This window comes from Photinus pyralis, unplaced genomic scaffold, assembly GCF_008802855.1.
Source record: "Photinus pyralis isolate 1611_PpyrPB1 unplaced genomic scaffold, Ppyr1.3 Ppyr1.4_LG3b, whole genome shotgun sequence".
NCBI lineage: Eukaryota > Metazoa > Arthropoda > Insecta > Coleoptera > Lampyridae > Photinus > Photinus pyralis.
In genome coordinates, this window is record NW_022170510.1 from 17380707 (window position 1) to 17404602 (window position 23896).

Here is a 23896-nt window from a genome sequence, read left to right on the forward strand (position 1 = left end):
GTTCATAGTAATTTTCCTTCGAACATCGGCTATAACTACAGTACAGATAATAAGAAATTATCGATAATCGACAAAGCGATAATCGATAACTTCAATTTCCGATAATATCGATAATCGATTATTATTGAGACGTTAGAACTGCTTACGCAATATTTCATGTGCGACGCTATTCACTACTCTTCTTGTTTGTTTGTTTGTGTTGTTATCTGTTACAGATTAGGCAGAACGCGCCCTTCTTGAGCTCAACAAGGATAACAGGGCCGTTGCGACCTGTATTTCAAAAGGTAATTGTTCTTTATTTTCAAAGACTAACGTTTGATTACAATACTTTAATTTAAATTTAAATGTTGGCATTGCATTTATGTATATTATTAAATCACCATTTATTAAATCGATTGTGACGTCAATTATTTTTTATGTTCTAAGCTTACTATTACTGTATTTTCCTTTTGCTCGTGTTGCTAGTGTACAAGGATCCCGATATTCACCCCGATCCATCTCTACTTTGCCTGAACTTACCGTGTACTTATCTCAAAGAAATGTTGTTACATTTGCCTAAAATGAACGTAAATAGCATAGCAATGTTCTCCACCAGCAACGTTATGAGATATTATTTACCAATTAGCCCATGAAAAAGAGAAAAAGACTGAAAATATGAATTCAAGCTGCCGAATGCGGACCAGACCAGATGTAAATATACAGAAAACTATAGGATGGTGGAAGAAAGCTCGGCTCCATTACATAGGAAATGTGACGCGATATTTTGAATCGATTTCGAAGGTGGGTAACCAATTGGTAAAAATGGTCTCAAATTCCAAATATTTAATTTTGATATTCACATCATAATATATACTGCGATAATTTATGTATACAAATCTACACTTTCACTTAATTATAACCTATCTTTTACGCAATTTAGGGAAAAGAATGGATGATATGCTGAAAAGAATGTTATTAAACTAAATAAGACTGCAAATAGTTCGATAGTCTTCTTCCATTATGTTATTGTACCGCCTCTACTTTAAAGTATGTTCATTGTTCAGGTTCATGCAACAATGGAAGAAACAGACTATTGAGTTTGATTTGACAAATCTCTTTTTTTTATTTAAAACACACGATATAACAAACCAGCGATTACTAATGTGTATGTAACTGTTAAACAATGTAATGAAGAAGCGGCACCCCATTCACATTCAATATCAGTTTTAAGTACTTCGATCAGGCTTTTATTGGCCTTGTTTGCACAATTTGAATTCCTAATGTCATCTTCAATGTGCCTACAATTATATAAATGCGATGCCGGAGATGGGAGTTCATTATAATCATCACAAATGTACTGCCGCCTCTTCCTTTGCCATGCTTCAACCCAACTGCAAACCATCAATAAGATTTCAAATTATTTTGCGATACTCAGACTCACCTCAATCCACAATCGCAGCTCCATTTGTTTCCTTCCATCGAAACGTCCAAAAGAAATATTCTTTGTCTGATTCCAGGTTTGGCTGCGGTGAGAGGATTTCCAAAGTATTGAAGGTTATTGTTTCCTTTGATGCTTAAACTTAAATTTCTTATGAAGTACAAGTCGTCGAACAAATTTTTGGGGACCGTTAGCAATCCGGTGTCGTGCACTGTAAACTGAAATTGCGGATATCTCACACCGTCCAGAACATCGGCGTCTAGGTTCTTCAACGATTTTCCCGAAATTGTCACGCTTCGCAACTTTAACGGCAGTTGTCCCGACATTTCGGATTTTAAATTGGTCTCCCTGTTCACCTCTATTTCTAGGTTGCGCAAAGCATAGTTGCTTTCCAAAACACGAGGTATATTGAAGTACTTCGCGTTATATGCACCAATTTTCAATGTTCTCAAAAAGTGTAACTTGCTTAACGTGCCCACCTAAAATGGCGTTACAAGTGTGTTGCGAAGTAGGTATGCGTTAATTAGTTTACCTCAAATGTGTGTAATGGCAAATCGGTAATATCTAACTCCTCCAAATGGTTGGCGACCCCTAGGAAACTTGTGTTACTTAACACACTTATTGGGTTTCCAGATAGTGAAAGTCGTTCCAAATCCGTTGAAGAGTAAATTGCGACAGGTACTATCGTTAAATTGTTATCAGCAAGATTCAAATCTCGGAGGGACGTTAAATTCCCAGCCATTTCTGTCGGTATCGATGACAATGCGTTCTTAGACAAAGACAAATACACCAAATTCGGTAGGTATAACTCTGGTACCTAAAATAGAAGCGCTCATCTACTACCTACCCTATAAAAATTAGTTAATACTTACCGACATAAGCGATAGATTATCCAATTTTAAATACAGTAGGGTATCCTCGATCCCCTGAAAACTCTTACCATTGTTATCTATAGATAACTGCGAGTTGTGACTCAAATCCAAATACAAGATTTTATGTAAAATTCCGAATACTCCGTCATCTACTTGCACTAACTTATTGTAAGATAAATCCAGAAATGAAAGTCTCTGAAGAAAGATGTATCGTAATAAATGAGATAGCAGATGAGACAAACCTCGAATTTAGACAGCATATCTCCGCTAGTTAACGAAGAAATTCCATTAAATGACAAATCCAATTCACAAAGGGTTGATGCTGCTGCTGTAGATAAACTTGTAAGTGGCAACATGCTTAATTGATTATTTGACAAATCTAGACGTTCCAAGCCTTCCTCTTTAAATAAATTGTCGGGGACAAACCTTAATCTATTGTGTGACAAGTCAACTACCCTTAAGTGATATAATGAGCGGAATAAATCTTTTGGAACTTCGGCGATGTAATTATTTGATAATGTAATAACCTGCAAAAGTTCATGCTTAATGAATTCGTCCTTCCTTCCTTACCTGTAAATTTCTGGTATTTTTGAAGGTATCGTATTCGAATTCCAACAATTTGTTAAATGATAAATCGATGCATTGCAAATGCGGCATGTTCCCGAATATTTCCCGGCTTATATTTAAAATGAGATTGTGACTGAAGTACAAGTGCGTTAATGAAATTTCCACTGGGTCAAAATAGTGTTTACTTATTTGGGAAATATTATTGTAAGAGAAGTCTAGTATTTTAATATTTGAATGAAATGTTTCAAAACCTGAAAAACAATTGTTGTACATTTTCGTTTAAGTACTTAAAAGAAAGCGAATTATGATTAAACAAGCTTTTCATCACGTATATCAATGATGTATGAGCTTTGGATTCGAATTCGGATTCAATCGACCAGCTAAGTTATATCAAATTTCGATTTTATTAAAAACCAGGTGCCAAATTCTTGAGTTTTCTGGCTCAAACCGAAAAGAGCTACTTTTGTTTCTGTTTATGACTAGTAATTCATTTATTGTCTAAACTCAAGCAACGCTACCTGGAGGAGAACCATTTGAAACCCCCGATCGTTAATAAAAAATGTAGGTTTACTTTTTGAAAAAAAAGTTCTATAACGCCACGGCGCTCAAAACCCATATATTCATAGTATATTATATACCGAGGGACTAAAGTGTGTGTTTTAATCCCGAGGGGGCAGATTGTTGCCCGAAATGTAGTTGAGGGCAACAAGCACCTGAGGGATTTAGGACGCACTTTAGTCCTGTGGTCCTACGCTATTTTTTGTAGTCCGGTAATCAGATACAGCAATTTCAATGATAAAGTTCAAATTTGAAATAAGAAAGTTATTTATTATACAAGGGAAAAAAGTATTAGATTTTAGCTCGAGCTTATTAACGTCATTAGGCCGACTTTTGACATTTGCAAATAATCGCTAAAATATATGGAGAGTAACCATAGCAATTCGAATAATTATTTTACTATAATATGAAGGAAATAATCTAAGTATTGAATTCTATTGCGTAGTGAACTTTTGATGTCTTTGGGAAATCTGAGTGTGTAGGTAGTCAAAGAATAGGCTAAATCTAGTGTAAATCAAATCTACTCTTAAACAAATATATAATTTGCTTAATTATGACACGTCATCTTGGCGGTAATAATAATTAATTTAAAATAGAATAGGTAGGGATTAATTCTGAAGAAGTTCTTTGAAGGCATTACAGATCAAGTCGCGATAGAGCTCGTGAGTTAAGAACTCAGATCGAGATCGAGTTATTTTTTTTCCAAATTATTCGGATTCGCCAGAGCTGTTTTTTAGGGCATTATAGAAATTTCAAGTTATAACTACGAATAAAAATACTAGAAAATTCGGTAAAAATCAAGTTTTATGTCTGGTATAGGTTTAGAACTTAAATCGTTGCGCGATTATTGCGCCTTTAACCGTGGAAAAGCTAACTCCTCTAATTAATTAAACGTGTTTGTTTTGAAAATTTGGAAATTACAACCAAAAAGAGATAATTGTGTAGTTAGAAAAAATAAAAACTGCAACGCGCAGTAAACGTATTCCGTCGCACAAAACACAACTTGACGCGGTCAAGGACAAATCAATTAAACGTGCCGGTACAGTATTTTTCCTTACAAAGTACTATTACATATTAACTTTTGAGATCAAGTTTATTTCGAAGTGAGCGAAAAAAAAGGGACTGATTTGGCTGTTAAAATTCGGAATAGTTAAATTGTTCTAAACGTTCGAATCCGAAAAAAATTAATAAAAAAAATAGGCGGTATAAATTTAATTCAGTGAATGGTTCTTCTTTGGTTTGCATAGAAATCGTTAAAAACTATTTAAAAAAGGCTTCTCGTAACAAACTGTCGTGGTTATAAAATCTTGCATATCTGCAATCTATACGCATTAGAGTTTAAAATCCGAAAATATTCGCCCAGAGAGCAACGATTCCCTGGACAAGACATAGAAGTAGAGGTATCCGTGGCGAATGAACCAATCTACAAGTTTTATTGCTAAATTCCGAAATACTTTACCTATAAGGGTCCCAAGACTACTTTATATGAACATCGTCATCTGCAGAACATTTTTTATGATGTAACTGTTATTCCATTTATGTATAATTAATAATTATTTACATATGAGTATGGTAAATCGAGGTTTACATTAACGAATGAATCTCGTAAACCGCCGATTATTGAATAATATGAAATAAAAGTTATATAAAAACTTTCGTAAATTATACAGTGTGTCCCTGGATTGACTTCACTATACCTACATGTAATTGATTAAAAATTTTTGAATCCGTTTTGATGTTTTGGGATCTCGGCTTGATTGGTCTGAAAAGAATTTCAAGCACATTTTTCCTTTTTAATATTCAAGATGGCCGTGAAAATGAGAAAAAAATTTGTTGAGGTAAAGTGCCTCTCGGTCAATGATACGGCATATTATCTACCAAGGTAGAGAAGTTCACAATTTTAAGTGTGGAAATGAAAGAAGTTGCAATGATTCATTTTAGAGAACCTGTCTGAACGAAATTTCGGGCGTGAAATTTGTGATCTCTGAAACTGACAGCGTGACAGTTCTCATTATTGACTAATGACTATACTAGTTAATAATGACCTCATTATACTCATGACCACTTTCAAAAGCTGCCGAGAATAAAAGTTAATATTCACGTCATCATACATTAGACTAGTAGTGAAACAAATTATTTTTTCTAAATTGCCACGGCCATCTTGAATTTTCAAAATTAAAAAGTTCTTGAAATACTTTTCCAACCAAGCAGGCCGGGGTCCCAAAGCATCAAAACGAGTTGTAACGGTTGGCAGAGTTTCCTCAAACCCGCCGCATAAACGGCCAACTTGCTCAGAGTTGGAAAATAAAAATACAACCTTGAGATCTGTCACAGCGGTAGTTCTTTCTGATCATATGATCTTCTTAACTTCGTTACACTTACCAATGGGGTTGAGCGCCACTCAATTTTTATTTTAACTCTCCCCGTATGAAAGTGAGAACGTACATACATACATACGAGGGTACCTAGTAATAACAGTAGAAATCAGTTTAGGTAGCAAAAGAAATACGGGATAATTCAAACACTAAATATTACAATAAAAACTGTCGTAACGGTGTATTTAACGCAAGGTTACAAACTTGTAGGTCCAACAAAAATCCTAGGTACAGTAAAACGTATCCGGAACTAAAGTTGGTCCTTAACGTTGATTTCGACTTGAATTTGAATTGGTACTTAAAACCCTTTTAAATAAGAGGGCTAGATGACGCAACAATTGTCGATTGAAATTGTAGTGCAACAAATGATAAGAAAGGAAGAACGCAAATTAAATCCTCAAGAGGATAATATAGGGGAAATCGGTCCAACAATACTTCGGAATCCCCAAATTATGAACCCTATCGCCAGAGATCAATATCTATAGATGATGGCAATTAAAATCCATGCGTTCTAACTCCCGCTTTCGGCTGTTTGTTTAAACGAAGTGTACTTTGTTACGGCGTATGAAGGAAAGAAAGATGAAAATCGACACGCACTAATCAAAGCGCTGGTTGTATGCGCGGCAAAATTTCGTTGTCCAATTCCAACAATAGATGGAGGCATCTATCAAATTGCTTTGAACGTTACTAGGATCAACAAGTAAATTTTTGATCAATTACTGTACAGTGAAGTAAATCTGGGGACAGATTGTATTTGATTGAAACTTACAACCTCCAAAAAAATTTAACACAACATCGTCATCATAGCGCATTTTTTATTTTTGAAAGCTAAGGGCCCCGCGCACTAGCGGCCACGGCCAAGTCGCGCCACCGAAAGTTCAAGGCGATCAATCGAACGCAGACGTCAAGCCTCTTATATAAAAAGTAGTCAGTCAGTGCAGTTGTGAATTGAATGCCGAGCAAGCATTTGCTATCTGCTACCTTGCATGGGATAAAAAGAAAAACCCAAAAAAGGTACTTTGTGTATCCCTGGTAGCGTCTTTTGTACGAAAACCTTGTTGATCTTCCGTATTGACAAACGTGCGTCACATGTACTAAAAACAAGAGTGATTTGGACTACTGGACTGCCTGGTAAACTAGTCGACTGCTAGTGCGCGCTCATTCAGCTCATATATTAGGGATGTAACGGAAGTGGTTATATCGGAACCGAATTCGGGGCCGTACCGGATCGCGCCACTTGGCCGCTAGTGCGCGGGAGGCCTTACATTTCACTTTTAAAATTAAAACGATTACTCATAAAATACATACATTGACGACTAAGAAGCAAGCTTGGTGAATCATATTGAAGTATAAATGGTCTTCTCAACACAAATGACTTTAAACTTACAAAACTTACCACCTTCTGATAGTATATCATAATTAACGGCCGGACTCAGGTCTGATATCCTATTATGACTAACATTCACACGGAAAGTTGCCAATGTTCCAACTTGATCCAAGACAGAAAACTGAAAATCGTTCAAAGCGTTGTAGGATAAATCCAAGTCTTCTAATTCGGGAAGATTTTCAAACGTGGCCTGTGTTAACTGTGTTATTCTGTTCCCTTTTAAGTGTAACCTTTTCAAATTTTCCAAATCTTTAAATGCACGTCGATCTAAATTCATTATTTTGTTATCGTCCAGATACAATTGTTCCAACATTTCCAGGGCGGAAAAGGTATTTTCTTGAATTGATGTGATTTTGTTAAAAGATAGGTAGACTATTTCCAATTTCGAATGTACATCGCCCTAAAAATTAAAGCAAAAGTAAGATTAGGTACAAAACAATGATTTAAATAGCTTATGTTTCTATTGCTAAATACAAGAGGAATTGAGAATATTAAAAAAAATTGTTAAGGATTGTGAACACCATAATATGGATTTAAAAACCGGTTGAATAGTAATTCACCTGGAAGGTTTCCGGATGTATCGCATCGATTTCGTTGTCTTGAAGTTCCACAATTTTTAACTTTTTAAGCAAACTAAAGGTACTGTCTGGCACATTTCTAATTTTGTTATTACTACAATCTAAGTGCCGTAAATTCCATAGAAGTTTTATAGGTTCCGGAGGTAATGTACCCATTTTTGATGAAAAAGCATGCGACAGTTGAAGAATTGTCAAAGAGTGTCCAAGCTAAAAAACAGAAAATTACACTGAACATGACACCTGCGAGCACTCTTACATTTACAAAAGCGTCATTCTCAATTTGTTCAATTCTATTTTCTGCCAAATCTAACACCTTTAAACTGTGAACATTTTTAAATGCGTGATTCTTTATCGATTTAAGCTCGGCAAAATTTATATGCAGCTCTTCTAAGTTGGCACCAAACTCCGCAAAATCCTCCGTTGTCAAAGATGTTTGACGAAGACGACTCAAATACGCTTTTCTCAAACTTTTGAACCTGAAAGCACAAGGTTAAGAAACTCACAATTCTGTTAGTAACTGGTTAGTACTGTTTTAATTTCTGCAGAGAGATGATGTAGTTATTCATGCCACTCAAATCTAAACTAATCAAGTTGTTTTGCCACCCGTTTGGTATTTCATTCGATTCAAACGAAGTTAACAAGTTATCTCCCATAGAAAATGATTGCAACATGAAAAAATTGTCGAGAAAGTCATTGTGAAGAAATGTTAGATTATTTCCAGATAAGTCTAATACTTGTAAAGAACCTTCCAAACCGCTAAATGCTGTTGGAGTTATCACACTTAAACCACAAGCTCGAATGTACAGTTCCTTAATTTTTGCTTGTCGAAAGGCATCATCCTGAAATGAAGGTTAAAATGCACCTACGTCTGAAGCCAAAAATGTCACCTCAATTGTCGAAAGGGGATTTCCATCCAAATACGTCACATTAATACTGTTGAAATACTGAAACGAACTAGATTCCAGTACACTTAACTGGTTGTAGGCCAAGTTAAGCTCGTCTAGTGACATTCTAACATCAATTTGAATAGTAATAGCACCCGATTCCATCGTTGGAAACATTCTAGTAATTCTATTATAGCTTAAATCCAACGTTTTAAGCATCGTCAATGGAGACAAAGCTAAATATGGTATAGAGCTGAGTAGGTTATCCGCAAGGATTACGTGGGCAAGTTTATTCATGCCTTCTCGAAATACCGAAGGATCGATGTCTCTCAAATTATTACCATGTAGATCAATTTTGTCCAAATATGGTAATCCTGTAAACGCATCTGGAGCTAAGTACGCAATGGAGTTTTCCGCCAATATCAATGTCTCCATAGAATGTTCCAAACCTTTCCAACTGTCTGGATAGATGCGGGTAATATCATTATCTGAAATAAATTTCATTAAATTTTTTCAAAATGATCAAGTTATTTGTTACTGGTTAGATCAAGTAATTTAAGCTTGTGTAGGTACCGAATTGCCCTACTCGGTACGTGCAATAAATCGTTGTGACTCAAGTCAAGTTTCCACAGTGTTCTCTCTAATCCAACGAAAGCATCGTCATGAATTGTAGGCAGTGGATTGTGTGTAATCGAAAGTTTGTATAATCCTGCAACGTTTATTGAATCGTAGCCAAATGAATATGTCATATGTACCTGTGCTTTGAACAAAATACGGTTCAAGCCTTCTTAAACCGACATTGTCCAACTGCAACATGAATACCTTTGAGGCATTAATTGCTTGAGGTACCATAGATAGAGACGTATCTCGACATCTCACAATGCCAAGATCTGGAACAGCCTTTGAACAGCTACACAAAGGATTGAAGTAACATGGTGGATCTCTTGCTGAAACTGTTTCCCTTGCTGCACAGAAGCTAGCGCTTAAAAATGTGTAAATAGTAATTGCGCTAAATAACCACGTCAGTCTGTCCAATTCCTGCAAAAAAGCGCGCATACAAAATTTTGGACCAGCACAGATTGATCAATGCAGAAAAGGACACCTTTTCTTGGTGATTTGCAGATCCTATTTTCCAACCACTTAAATTTTGAAAGATTTAAATATCTTTGAAGGATCTAAAGGATTGATTATTGAAAATAGAATATAGCTGGATTAATTTGATTTATATTTTTAATAAAGTCCTACCTCTGTGATTCCTACAACAAGCAGTTTTTATTGTTAAGTCTTAATAATAAATTTTACTTAATGCTTTATTATGATTATTACTATTATCTTTGTTTATTCAATAAACAATGCTGTTATGAAAAACAGAAAACATTTTAATTTTATGCCATCATTATACTTCTTGTATGAGTATGTCAATTGAAATGTCTATACTTCCACCTTAACTTATAGTGCGGTATTTGTAATGAAAATGTGAGTAATTTTATAGTGATTTAACTTTTAAGCAAAAGGAAAATTGATATTTGTTATCGCGACTCCGTTTGTCGGCTGCGTTGGGAAAGCGTAGGTTGAGGAAGATAGAAGTGAGCCGTCAATTTTGCGTTGGTTCCGTCTACATTATTGAATAAGTAACTTATTCAATGTCTGCATCGAGTACCGCAATGAAAATAGTTAAGAATAGGGGGCCCGTGCTTGGTGGAAACTAGGCGCGAGTCGTAAACGGTTAGCGTGTAGAGATTGTGTAAACACGCGGAGTTTCGATTCGGAGTTATAAATTATCGTGGCGACCAGAACAAAGAAATTGATCGTTTATCAAAATTGCACGCTAAGTTTGTGGAGAAGAATCGACAGTTTTAATCGCGGAAGTAGTAAGCACCTACTTATCTGTGTTTAATGGAAATCCAAAAAATAACTCGTGTAGGTACGTCAATTGTATTTATTGCGGTGCACGCTAATTATTCGGAGTGCATCTCTTTCGTATCTGGAGATCTTCAAACAATAACTTATGGTAAATTGAATTCTTTGGTAATTGTAAGAACAATACACTCAAAGAAAGTTTGAGGCGGTTTCTGTACAAACGAATTAATGTAGACAGTTACAGAATTAAAAGCATAAAATAATATCGTTAGTAAAATCGCGACAACCCACCCTAAACAGCGCGTAGGTATATTAAATTATAAATATAAACGTTCATCGACATCATCACCAGCATAAACTTGTCTATTAACATCTTTGATCTGGTGGAATGCCGAGACAGTGTAAATCTACTTAATCTGAGACGAACTGCACATTAATTTGTCAACATACCTAATTATGTCGAGGTTTTTCCATTTTTTGTAAAGCAAGAAACTACATATACCAAAGAGCGCAGACCTTGCCCTAAAGGAATTTTCCGCTACAAGGGATTCTCGGGAGATCTACACCACATCCAAATAATAGGAACGAAAAAGTATTGTAATTTTTGTATCTTGTTTGTAACCCAAAAAATCGTAAAATATTACGTGATGTGTAAAAATTTCAAGTAACAAATTAAGTTGTTTTTTTTTAGTTTATGTATATTTTAATAGACTTTAACCGTAGAAGGTTTATTATTATTTTTTGAATGAGTTGAATTACTTATTATTGTCATTTTAGATTATTGGTTTATCAAAAAAATATTGGGTGGTAGAGAAAGTCAAAACAAGAACTTTAGTTTTTTCACGAACGAATACATGTAGATTGGTAATAACGGCGTTGCCGAAGTTTTGAATAAGCTCCTCCTATTTTGCAAAAATTTTGACAATTTTGACATGTAGATTGGTAATAACGGCGTTGCCGAAGTGTTTGAATAAGCTCCTCCTATTTTGCAAAAATTTTGACAATTTTGACATGTAGATTGGTAATAACGGCGTTGCCGAAGTGTTTGAATAAGCTCCTCCTATTTTGCAAAAATTTTGACAATTTTGACATGTAGATTGGTAATAACGGCGTTGCCGAAGTGTTTGAATAAGCTCCTCCTATTTTGCAAAAATGTTGACAAAATTGCAACCCCAATATGGAGGATCGCTGAACTAAAAATGTTATATCAGGAGATCTTTGATCATGAAACTAAGACCTCCAAATGTCCAAAGGAAATTATCAAAAACAATTTCATTTACTTCCCTTCAATATTTAATGCACTCCTCGTTATTTTAAAAAAATCTCCGTAGACATCTGTTCGGTTCGCACTTGCAAATTGCAATAATTCGTAGGCAAGGCAAACACATATGTTCGGATAGGTCATTGAGTTAGGGATAGGCGCTTCTGGTGTCAAATGATTTCTTTTCAAGGATTCATATGCAAAATTTTTTCGAAAGTTGGTTCTAAATGCATATTCATCGTATTCAGACTAAACTAGTTTACCCCTCATATGCAAAAAAATCTACCCATGGATCTCATGCACATGATAACCATAAATGTGATAAACGTCATCGTACCTAAGCGATTTACAAAAATGGCATTTTCACATTATAACCGTATTTTTTCCGAAAAAATTACTTCAACCAAATTCTTTTTCGGCCATTTGACCAAAACAATGGGAAGCCGTTATTTGAGAAGCACCCTCCGTTAACATATACCTATATGGAAAAAACCGCCTGCAACAAAGAACGTTGGTTTTGCGCATACACAATGCAATGTGTGTCTTCAATTCGGTTATATAAGAAGCATTTTCAGTTCAATTTCACACAAGTGATCAGCAAGTTATGTCTGCGCATGCGAATTCCATTTTTAGCACGGGATTTCTATAGGCAACTCCTTCCACTAAAATTTCACAAATATACCCAATTTCAATCTGCACATTCGTAATACAAACATACGTAAAGCAACCATTAAATATCAAGTAAAGAAGTGTGTATCGAAGCAACTGAAGGTAGAAACAGAAATTACGGAAGCGCAAGAGGTAAAAATTTGCAGACAAAGTTGACTTAGAAGAATATGAGAAGAAAAAAAAAGAATAGGAAACGAACTATATGGTGGAATGGGAAGGACACAGGTAAAAATTAAGAAAGAAAATTGGCAAATGTATCTAAGCAAAAAAAACGAACAATAATAGGTACCAAGAATACAAGCAACAAAAGGTACGTGTTAAAGGTGTAGTAAATCAGGAAAAGAAACAAACATAGATACACAAAGGGAAAAACCGGAATACGGAAATCGAAATCGAAATACCAAAATAGACCACCAACATCAGACGGTAAAGTGGAAACAATACTTCGAGAAACTTCTTAATAGGAGTGGACAACAAAAGTTGAAGAGAAGAAAATGAAGCATTGCAGAGGAGGAAAGCGAGACTAATGAAGACCATCAAAATAGAAGAGAGGAAAGCAACAAGAAAACACGGAAAGTGCTAATAAAAGAAATATTGCATTTTCCCTTTGTAGATATCTTCTTCCAATATTACATTAGATTTTTACATCGCTCGACTAGACGTAGACGATCTTTCCACCATTTCAGAGCACTCTCCTCCGACACTCCCTTCTACAGATATTTGTACTGAAACTTTTACCATCACCAGTACATATGTCTTGCCCTTTGGACACTTCGTTTTGAAGATATTCGCCTCGACAGTACAAATTAATTCATTTCGTCGATGCCTTTCATTAAAGTACCACGAAGGATAACAGCGCCCCCCTCCGCCAAACCCCCTATTACCCTCTATGACGAGTCAGAAAGAACGGCGGTAGTTGGTTTTGTTTATTTTGACCGTCTGTGGCGCTCCTTCAAGGTAGGCTACTTATTGCAAAAAATTCCAGGACCCTAGAACGATTCCCCTAAAAGTGTTAGTTCAAAAGTGACAACACGTCACAGTAATGCACATGTAGAGTTAAAGTGTCACTGACGTAAAATCCTCATATGTACTGAAAAATGTTAATTATACTCGTATTATCTCATCATCCACCGAACATCAATAACGTAAATAGTAAGGTATACTACTAAGGGTTATAATTTAGTATGTGATCAAAATTTGGTAATTTTAAAATTAATCATGCCACAGCACAAAAATTTTGGTTTTAATGTTTCACTGTAGTATGCTACACTCGAGGCTACACTCTAAAACGAAAACTTGGAATCGTGAATCAAGGGTGGTTAACAAATGTCAAGTGAATGGTAACACGTAACTGCATTATACAAAACTATATAGACTACATTGCTTTACTTGGATAACTACCTAAATAAGTACCTACTTGAAAAAGTATAGCGCATTGATCGTTTTATCTTCATATACTCATTGCTTACCATTTTCTCTCAAATTAACTTCACTATTTCCAAAGCTATTCTTATCATCTTAAGTACACCTCAAAGAATTAGGGCTCCAAAGGTCCACACAGGCACACAACTGAGCACAAAACCAAAATAAGACGTACAAGTTGCAAAGCTTCGTCAGACTCGCCTCGCAAAACCTTAATAATGTAAAAGAAGTTGGCTTCCTTTAATAAGATTATTTTGTAATACCATAATGCTTCCACTGTTTTCCTGAATGTAAAAAAATGAGGCGATAAAACACATGAATAAACTAGATTTTTGGCAACTTGTATAGGAAAATTTAATACTTAAGAATGAATTAATGCAAAATTTGTCATCTGCCTAATAACTATAAGTGGGAGAATTTAATTTTTAACTAGGTAGGCACACGTTAGTCTAATTACACTTGGCATTCTGACCGAGACCTAATTAATAACGAATGTTTGTTAGTGCTGTCGTTTTTTTCCGAAAGTTAATATTTGTGGAATACTCTTTGTAGAGCCAACCCCCATAATACATTTCGCTTCAATGCGAATCGCATTAGATATCTAAAAATTGTTTCAAGGTTTTACTAACTTTCACCCATTTTATTGATTTTATAATCCATTTTACTCTTGGTCACCTAATAAAGTTTCCTAATTTATAGCAATTATTACTAGGAACCGACTAATAATTGCTCGTATTATCAAATTACATTACTACTCTTCCCATGCAAATACAATACACCTACCTAGGCTGTTTCACGTAAACCGTTACCTAAAATTTTCAGACTCCCATTAATATTTTAAATCTAAAAATAGTGTTTCATGATCTATCGAAAGAAAATATTAACATGATCGTTTCACTTCCGGTTTTACCAGATGTGGATAGCAATTTTCTTATTTTATTTTAAATAGAACATCCTATATTTAATTGCATTTTCGAAATATAAGTACTCGTACATGAAAATCTACGTCGTTTGACACCGCATTTCCCTATACCCAGCATCAAAGGTTTCCAAGATTCAAGATTTAATTCTTTAAAACGGTGGTAAGTTTATAAATGTCGTAACTTCTATTTATATTGTAGGTTATGTTTACCGAGTTTTGACCAAGTAAGTATAAAAGCATTATTTGTGTGTTAACCCGGGTCGGTGTCTACGTATGTAAATATATATCGTACACCGATCTCAAATCGCCGTTTCCTACACTTTTTGTATATGTGTCATCAAATCGTTTTAACTCATAAATTACAGTATCTTTATAATAAAATTACTTTCCGTACCGACGTACACCATCTCAATTTACGTAACAAAGGACTTATGACTATTCCAGCTCATAGGTATCATCTTTTCAAAGGGTGTTTTTCTTATCAAATTGCAATACACAACTCGTTGCCAACTTTTATCAAAAATCTTTCCTTGAAGTTGAAGCCTTTTAAAACACAAACGCGACTTTTACTTTATAGAAGTCAAATCCAATGTTAACAAGTGCTATTAACTCTTTAAGTTTTTTTTATTGTGTTTTTTCTACATTGTTATAGTTTCATTTTCACATTTCTTTAACAAACGCAGGTATACCGTTTTATTTAAGAGAAACATCACTCATTTCGCCATAAAAAATGAAGTGTACCTATATTGGGCTAAAGTGGACGAGCAGACCAATTAGTCTGAACTTCACCCTTTCACTATTATATATCTGATATATCGGTATGCCTATTTTTCATTTTTGTGTTGTTACTTTTGTATATAATATGGGAATAAAGGTCATTATTACTATTAATACAATTTTTGTTTTTAAAAGCTATGGATGCAAACATCTCCCAATACAGTTTCCAAAAAAGTAATATGTACCTACCTAAATGGCTCAAAAAAGCAAAGGAAAGGAAGTGAATTTTTTGTTATCTACTTAGGTGGACGTCCATTGTACAAATTCTGTGTATACGCGTACGTACTATGTTATAGTACAGAAGGTCCATATATGTACATACCGTTGACGTTTAATGTACGTTGGTGTGTTGTGTGAGAATTGAAGTTGAACGAGCAACGCCACGAAATAAAGAATGATTCGGTCAGTTTTACCGTTCTGGACCACCACCACCACCAAACATTATGGCGGTGACCTAGTTGCGGGTGTACCTGGACGTTTAGGTTTAGTTAAGTGTTTACAGTTAAATGGAGAAAAAAGAGGAAATATTGAACTTTGCTTTTTCCGGATACTTTCTAGACGGACTATAGGTAGTTCAAAACCGCAGAGGTGGGTCGGTACGGATGGACAGACGGACGGACGAACGGACAAAACGCAAACAATAGCACTTTTTTTTAAATTCTTAAAAAGTGCCCTAAAAATTTAAAATTATTAAGCGTCTGGTAATGGTCTGGTATTAATTCTTTCAACACTTCTTCGCTACCTACTAGAAATCAATGTCAAATTGTCAACACTGGGGCGGCATACAATCATTAATCGCTGTGTAAAAAGAACCCACGATTTCAATGCGATTTATCACAAGCGATACATTCAACGATATAAACGTTGCATGAAGGAATCGAGATAGAGGCGCAATGCCTACAGGTACATGAAATCGTCGCGAATGTAGGATCTGATATTTACACAGCGCTTATGGAATCTCAGATCCAGATGGCTAGTTTCTACTCGACGTTCCAGTACGTTGGATAGAGAAGAGATAAAAGTGACTACGATCGGTCTTATGGAGGTTATATTATCTACTGATTTCTCCACTATCCACTCAACGGTATAAATTGCTTTGACATGTTTCCCATAAGAAAGCTAGGTAACACACAATACTTCTGTTCGCACATTTTTGTTTTTCAAATACAATGCTTATGGCTGGGATTGCCTGAAAAGAGAAGTACCCATAGTAAAGGACAAAGTTTTTTTCGTTAGACTGTGCTAGTACCTAATAATGAGTAGCGTAACTACAGCAGTTTTCTATACAAATATTTAAATCATTATCCTCTCTTTAAGTGGGCCCCAAACAACACAGAGGGAGCAATTTGCTTTGCATAACCACACGACAAGAAGATACAAAACACAAACGCAAGGTCGTTCACGGCTCCTTACAGACTGCGAAACTGCAAAATTATAATTAGCACATAACTTGAGGAGAATAATGAACCGCTTGTAACGTATGAAGTAAAAATCGAGTAATTATTGGCATGGGGGACTTTTTGTTTGGAAGGGCCGTCAGTAAAACTCTCAGTTCCTTCACTTAACGGTATAACGCCGACATTTCTAAGAAAACACCTTTGGAAATTCAATTCTTTTTCATTGTTTCATTGTTACCATTGAATAGAGGTGTGTTTGTTATACCTACTTATAAAGTTATAAGGATCCTAGTGCCTATTCAAATAACAGGTAACGCAGACTTTGTACCTAACGAAATGTTATTACAGTAGAGACGCGTTTTGACTTTTAGGACTTGGAAAAAGTTCAACCATATTTTCGTTTTTTTTTTGTATTTTTCTCTGAAACGGTAGGGAAATTTCGAATTAGAACAAGCAAAAGCTTTTAAGGAGAATGCATTTTTGTCAAAAAGTATAGTAAAAGTTTTTCTTCTTGTAAAGTCAATCCAGGGACATACGGTGTACCGATTTTTTTTTAATTTTTTAGCCGTTTATACCTAAATATACATTTGTATCTCTCTTCCCCATGTCTTAAATTCGAGGTATGGTCTTTTGTAAATTAGTAATATACAGGCCGATTCAAATTCGAGGGCCACCATGGGCATCTCCGATCTCGGGAACTGTAAGAGATAGGATAGGTAGGTAGTTTAAATTTGGCAAAGTTGTGTATTTTGATGCTTAACAAAATGCAGTTTTGAAACTGAAAATTCTGACTACTTTCGGAGATATCCGGAAAGAAACGAAATTTTGAAAATCGTTTTTGTTTTTACTTAAGTTATTTACAAAGATATTTACCACTTTTGGCCACTTTTTTCCCTCTACAGGATGCTAGTTTAAAATTTTAAATCCGACATTTCGTCTCCGGTTAACTATCATCAACTTTGTTTTTTCTTATGGAAGTAATTTTTACTTTTTGTGTCTTAAGTAACGTACGTATTTCTTGCGTTTTTACGAATTAATAGCGTTATTTCTTATTAAAAATAGATGTTTTATATTTTTGAAATCAGAAAAAAATTCTTTATCAAATGACACAAAAATTCAAAATTGCTTCCATAAGAAAAAACAAAGATGGTTGACTGGAGACGAAACGTCAAACTTAAGTAGCATCTTGTAAGTTGTAGAGGGAAAAAAGTGGTCATAATAATGTGTCATTTATTTTGAAATATCTTTTTTAATAACTTCAGTAAAAAATAAAAACGATTTTGCAAAATTTCGTTTTTCTCCGAAAGTAGTCGGAATTTTTTCAGTTTCAAAACTGCATTTTGTTAAGCATCAAAAATACGCAACTTTGTCAAATGTAAACTACCTACCTATCTATAACAGTTCCCAAGATCACCTTGGTTATTACACATTACGCTAAACCACAGACAACATACAGGGTGATTCCTATAGTACCTGCCACCGTTTGGGAGCGTATAGGGGGTGCCTAGGGGAGTATTTTGATATAGGACACTTGGGGTCGGAAATCTAAAATAAGGGCGCCAGAACCAAATTTATCTTCTGGAATTTCACGCCTGTATGTAGGGAACCCAACCGACCGACGTTTCGCGCGGAGCGATGCAGAGCGAGTTAGCGCGAGGAAGCGACATGGGAGGGAAGGAGGGAAAACGACAGTCAAAAGCAATAACGTTTACAAGTGTTCAACGTGGCCACCGTTGTTCTCAATGCACTTCCTACATCTAGCCAACTATTATTATACTATTGCCATAGTGTTTATTCACTTGATACGCGTCGTTGCAGACGGGATTTCGTGGGTTTAAACAAAATTCTGATCAAGTGTCAGCCACACATCGCCGCCTGAGATCGCTCCGTGTGCACCGCCGGCCGGTTGGGTTGCCTACCTACAGGCGCGAAATTCCAGAAGGTAAATTTGGCTCTGGCCCCCTTATTTTAGATTTCCGACCCCAAGTGTCCTATATCAAAATACTCCCCTACGCACCACCTACACGCTCCCAAACGGTGGCAGGTACTATAGGAATCACCCTGTATGTTGTCTGTGGCTAAACTAATACTAATATATAATAGGTACTATCATTGAATAAAGAGCTTTATTCAATGATACTATTGAAGTTCAAAAAATTTAACTTGCAACAAGGTATGGATTATAAATTTACGGTATTTTAATCTGCAATAAGCAAAGATAAAGAATAAGGAAGACCGTCAAACAAATCGCATTACAAATAAACACCCACATAAGGTCGCCGCTTGCCAGACATCAACAACAATATACAAGAACCCTTTGTTCTAAATGTTAGAAATACAGTTAAAAATGTGGGTGGCTTAGTTAAAAATAATAGACAGTATTCAAATTTTGTAAAAGTCAATCAAATATATTTCTCAATTACTGAATAAGAACCTGATTTTCTTTGTTTGCGAAACATTGTGGCGACCGTGACAGGACGTGTGTAAATCTATTGGTGGTTTTGCTGTGTAGTATCGGACTTTGACCGTTTGCACAGTAGTAATAAGATTACATACGCCTAACATCCGACAAGAGATTTGCTGGACAGTTAGTCAGTAATAGTGAGCTTTACGTTGAATTCGTGTTGAACATTCATTGGGTACCAAGTTTTAATAGTCATTTCTATTTTTAGAAAATGGAAAGTCTTAGAAATAAACGTGCGGCGTGTCGCAGTGTATTCACACGCGTAGCTAATAATTTGACATCTCTATTAGCAGATTCAAATAGGGACCCAGTAGAGACAGAAGCTGCATGGGAACAACTTCATGTAAAGATGGACTATTTAAGAAAATCTGATGATGAGATAATGGATAAATTATTGGAAGAGGAAACATCAGAAGAAACCATGCTGCAGGAGTTGGAAGGTACCGAAAAATATGTAGCTACATTTACACAGTTAAAGGTGAGATATAGTAGATTTGTTATTAAGCCATCAGAAGAGGTTAATAGCGATGCTAATAGCGATTTTACTAAACGACAACGCAAAATGAAACTACCCAAAATTGAATTAAAAAAGTTTGACGGGTCAATACGAGATTGGCTGCCCTTTTGGAGTCAGTTTGAAAAAATTCATACTGATGAGACGATTGCATTAGAGGATAAGTTTCAATATTTAATTTTCGCGACTGTGCCGAATTCTAAAGCTAGAGACGTCATCGAAGGTTTTCCTCCAACTGCAGGAAATTATTCTGAAGCAGTTAACCGATTGAAAACGCGTTTCGGCAGAGACGATTTACTCATAGAATTTTACGTTCGAGAGTTGTTGAAACTAGTTTTGCGTAATGACGGTACACATTCTAAAAATGAGATCGCCAGTTTGTATGATAAACTAGAGACTCAAATCCGTTCCTTGCAGACTTTAGGCGTGAATACTGATATGTGTGCGGCCATGTTGTATCCGTTGGTAGAATCGTCTCTGCCAGAAGAATTCTTGCGCGCCTGGCAGCGATCGTCAGATTTTGCAGCAGCGTCTAGCAATTCTATGAATTCTAGATTAGATAAGTTAATGAAATTCTTACGTTCAGAAGTGGAGAATGAAGAGAGGATCACTCTAGCCATCGAAGGTTTTTCATTCAACAATGATGAAAAATTTAAGAAACCCAGAAGTAAAGTCGAAACTAAAACTAGTACAGCCTCCGGTCTTATTAATTCAGGTATAACCTCTTTTTCTAAGTGCACATTTTGTGATGGGAATCATGCAGCTGAACAATGTTTTAAGTCTCAAAAAATGACATTAGATGAGAAAAAGAAATGTTTAATTGATAAGCGTGCATGTTTTCGTTGTGCATAAATTGGTCATCAGGGACATAGATGTAAGATCAAGTTAAAATGTGTCTTATGTGGGTCTAGACATATTGTCAATTTGTGCCCTGATCTAGAAAAGCCGAAAAATGCATGTCCAAAAACTGTGGTTGAGCCAAAAGTTACTTCTGAAGGTAAAATCATACCTAATCTAGCGAATTGTACAGACACATGTGTATTTCTCCAAACATTAGTGGTTAAAATTTATGGGGATTGCGGAGAAAAATGCGTTCGTGCTCTGATTGATACGGGGTGTCAAAGATCGTATGTGTTGAAATCAGTGGTCAACACATTAAAATGTACGCCCAAGAGAATTGAGGCTATTTATTGTACATGCTCTTTTTGGTGGAACCGTTTCAGAAGAACAGGAGCACTGCGTGTATCACTTAAAAGTCGGTAGTTTAGATGACAGTTATATATGTCGTTTTGAGGCACTTGATCAGCAGACGATTTGTAAGAATATCGCTCCGGTCTCTGCAGGCATATGGAATAAAGAGGTAAATCGTCGAAAAATTACGTTGACCGACATCGATAATTATGAACCGATTTCGTTATTAATCGGGGCAGACATAGCGGGCAAGATTTTTACTGGGAAAAACCATATCTTGAAATGTGGGCTTGTAGCTATGCAAACGTTATTGGGATGGGTATTGATGGGTAAAACGCCGATAAGAACGAAGGTACCTAACGTTTCCATGATGGTTACTAATTTGTTAAACGCATCAGCGTCTGTTACTGCTTTATGGCAGCTTGACGTTTTGGGAATCGCAGATTCACGTGAAGCTGACGGCAAGTTACAACAACAAGCTGCTGCACAAGAGTTTTTTAAAGAAACAGTAACCATAAATGAAGAAGGACGTTATGAAATTAAATTTCCTTGGATCGAAGGGCATCCGCCGTTGCCACATAACTACAATATGGCCAAACGACGTTTGAAATTTACTGAAAAGAAACTCAAAACTACGGGGTATCTTAAAGAGTATGACCAAGTATTTTCTGAATGGCAATCTGAAAATATTATAGAACGCGTGCCTGACGTAGAACTAAATATTCAGTCACATTACTTACCTCATCGTCCGGTAATCAAAGATACAAACAGTACGACAAAGATTAGACCCGTTTTTGATGCTTCGGCTAAGGAAAAGAATCAACCATCATCAAACGATTGTTTAGAAAAAGACGTTAACTTGATTGAACAGATACCCGAACTGTTGTTGAATTTTCGGAAGGAAAAAATTGGGGTTACTTCGGATATAAAAAAGGCCTTACAAATTAGTGTACACCGAAACGATCGAGATTTTCTACGGTTCTTGTGGAAATCAGAAGATGGTAAGGAAATAGTATTTCGACATAGAAGGGTTGTATTTGGAGTGAACAGTAGTCCGTTTCTTTTAGGAGCGACCATTAATTTTCATTTGAATCGGTTATTAACCTGTAAGGATTAAGTTCGCTCAGAGTCCGTCATTCACAAATTACAAGATAGTTTCTATGTAGACAACTGTGTGACAAGTGTAGCTGACAAAGTGACATTAGTACATTTTATACGCGAAGCTACTGATATAATGGCTGACGCAAAATTTGAACTGAGAGGATAGTCTTATACTGGATCAGAAGAGAGCGTAGATGTACCGTTGCTCGGATTAAAGTGGTATACGACGCAGGATGAACTTACGGTGTACGAGATAAAACCACTTACTGATCAGTTGATCACAAAACGAATAATCCTTTCTTGTGCGCAAAGGATATTTGATCCTATTGGATTTTCATCTCCAGCAACGCTGGTTCCCAAATTACTGCTTCAAAAATTGTGGGAAAGTAAGATAGGCTGGGATGCAGAAGTAGACGAAGAAAACAGTTGTGCATTTTTGAAATGGCAGAACGGAGCGTCTTTGTTAGCGGAAATTCGGATTCCTCGATGGATAAATGCGGGATTAGGAGAAGCACAGTGTTTGAGTCTTCACATTTTTAGTGATGCGAGTCAAACTGCTTACAGTGCTGTCGTTTTTCTTAGAGCTGAAGTAGAAAGCAAAGTACGGGTACATTTCATTCAAGCCAAATCGCGTGTAGCGCCGATCAAGAAGTTGTCAATACCTCGATTGGAGTTATTAGGAGCTACAATTGGAGCTCGGTTGTACAGTAGAATTAAGAGCCATTTTGAAGAGAACATGCCGTGCTATTTTTGGACAGATTCGACAACTGTACTTGAATGGATTAAACGACAAGACAATTGGACAACATTCGTATGGAACCGAGTACACGAAATTAGGAATCTCACTAACACTGTCAGTTGGAGACATGTACCGGGAGATTTAAATCCAGCCGATTTACCTTCAAGAGGATGTTCTCCAAAGCAATTAATTACTTCAAAATGGTGGGAGGGACCTGATTGGCTTTTTGAAGTTCCAGAGGTTTGGCCTAAAAATTATCATCGAGTCGACGAAGAAGAAATCTTGAAAGAAATGAGAAAAGGAATAGTTTCCTCCACATTGCATGTCTTACATAATGACAAATTCTATCGATATTTTTCAAAATACAACAGAATCATTCGAATGATTGCCTGGATTTGTAGGTTTTCTTTCAACTGCAAGGATAAAGATAACCGAAGGTTTGGAGAATTGACAACCGAGGAGATTGAACAAGCCGAAAGAAAATTAATCAAAATTGTCCAAGAGGAATCGTTTGTGGAAGATGATAAAAAGCTGTCTACGTTGAAGATAATGAGAAATATGGAAGGTATTTTAGTCTTAGAAAGTAAGATTGCCATAAGAGACGATACAGAAACGTTCAGATATCCTTATGTGTTACCAGGGAAACATCCAGTTGTCAGAGCTTTAATTTATGACACCCATGTCAATAATTGTCATGTGAAGAATGAAGGACTCATTTCAATTTTGAGAGAAAAGTATTGGGTACTCGGTGGGCGTAGATCTGTTAGGTCCGTTACTTCACGTTGTGTACATTGCAGAAGATATGATTCCAAGAAGATGTGTGTAGAAGCACCATTGCTCCCTCCAGATCGAATTCGTGATGCAATCGCTTTCGAAGTGACGGGCATAGATATGGCTGGTCCAGTATTTCTGAGAGATAACCAGAAGGCATGGATTTGCCT

At 36.0% G+C, this 23896-nt stretch overlaps 1 protein-coding gene across 2 annotated transcripts; it reads right to left on the reverse strand.

The window, feature by feature from the left end:
* Positions 1-807: 807 nt before the first annotated feature.
* Positions 808-14069, reverse strand: LOC116167259 (chaoptin-like). Of its 2 annotated transcripts, none has more exons than XM_031482575.1 (14): positions 13898-14069; positions 9394-9676; positions 9177-9347; positions 8642-9126; positions 8283-8593; positions 8011-8230; positions 7737-7961; positions 7177-7576; positions 2860-3107; positions 2532-2816; positions 2290-2484; positions 1950-2234; positions 1421-1896; positions 808-1370 (listed from the first exon to the last, which is right to left on the reverse strand). In XM_031482575.1, the coding sequence occupies exons 1-14, from the start codon at positions 13898-13900 to the stop codon at positions 1106-1108; spliced, it is 3852 nt and encodes a 1283-aa protein (XP_031338435.1). In that variant the 5' UTR covers positions 13901-14069; the 3' UTR covers positions 808-1105. The 2 variants fall into 2 exon arrangements, with proteins under 2 accessions (XP_031338435.1, XP_031338436.1); XM_031482576.1 differs by having other exon boundaries at positions 7186-7576; positions 13898-14068.
* Between the last annotated feature and the right edge of the window lie 9827 nt (positions 14070-23896).

Bases quoted from the DNA above. Each gene is read 5' to 3' on its own strand.
- LOC116167259 (XM_031482575.1), bottom strand. The intron at 3,108-7,176 runs GTAAGTTTAAAG...ATTGTTTTTCAG, and splicing joins ATCAGAAGGTGGTAAGTTTT to GTTTTGAAACATTTCATTCA. The intron at 2,235-2,289 runs GTAAGTATTAAC...CTTCTATTTTAG, and splicing joins ATAATCTATCGCTTATGTCG to GTACCAGAGTTATACCTACC.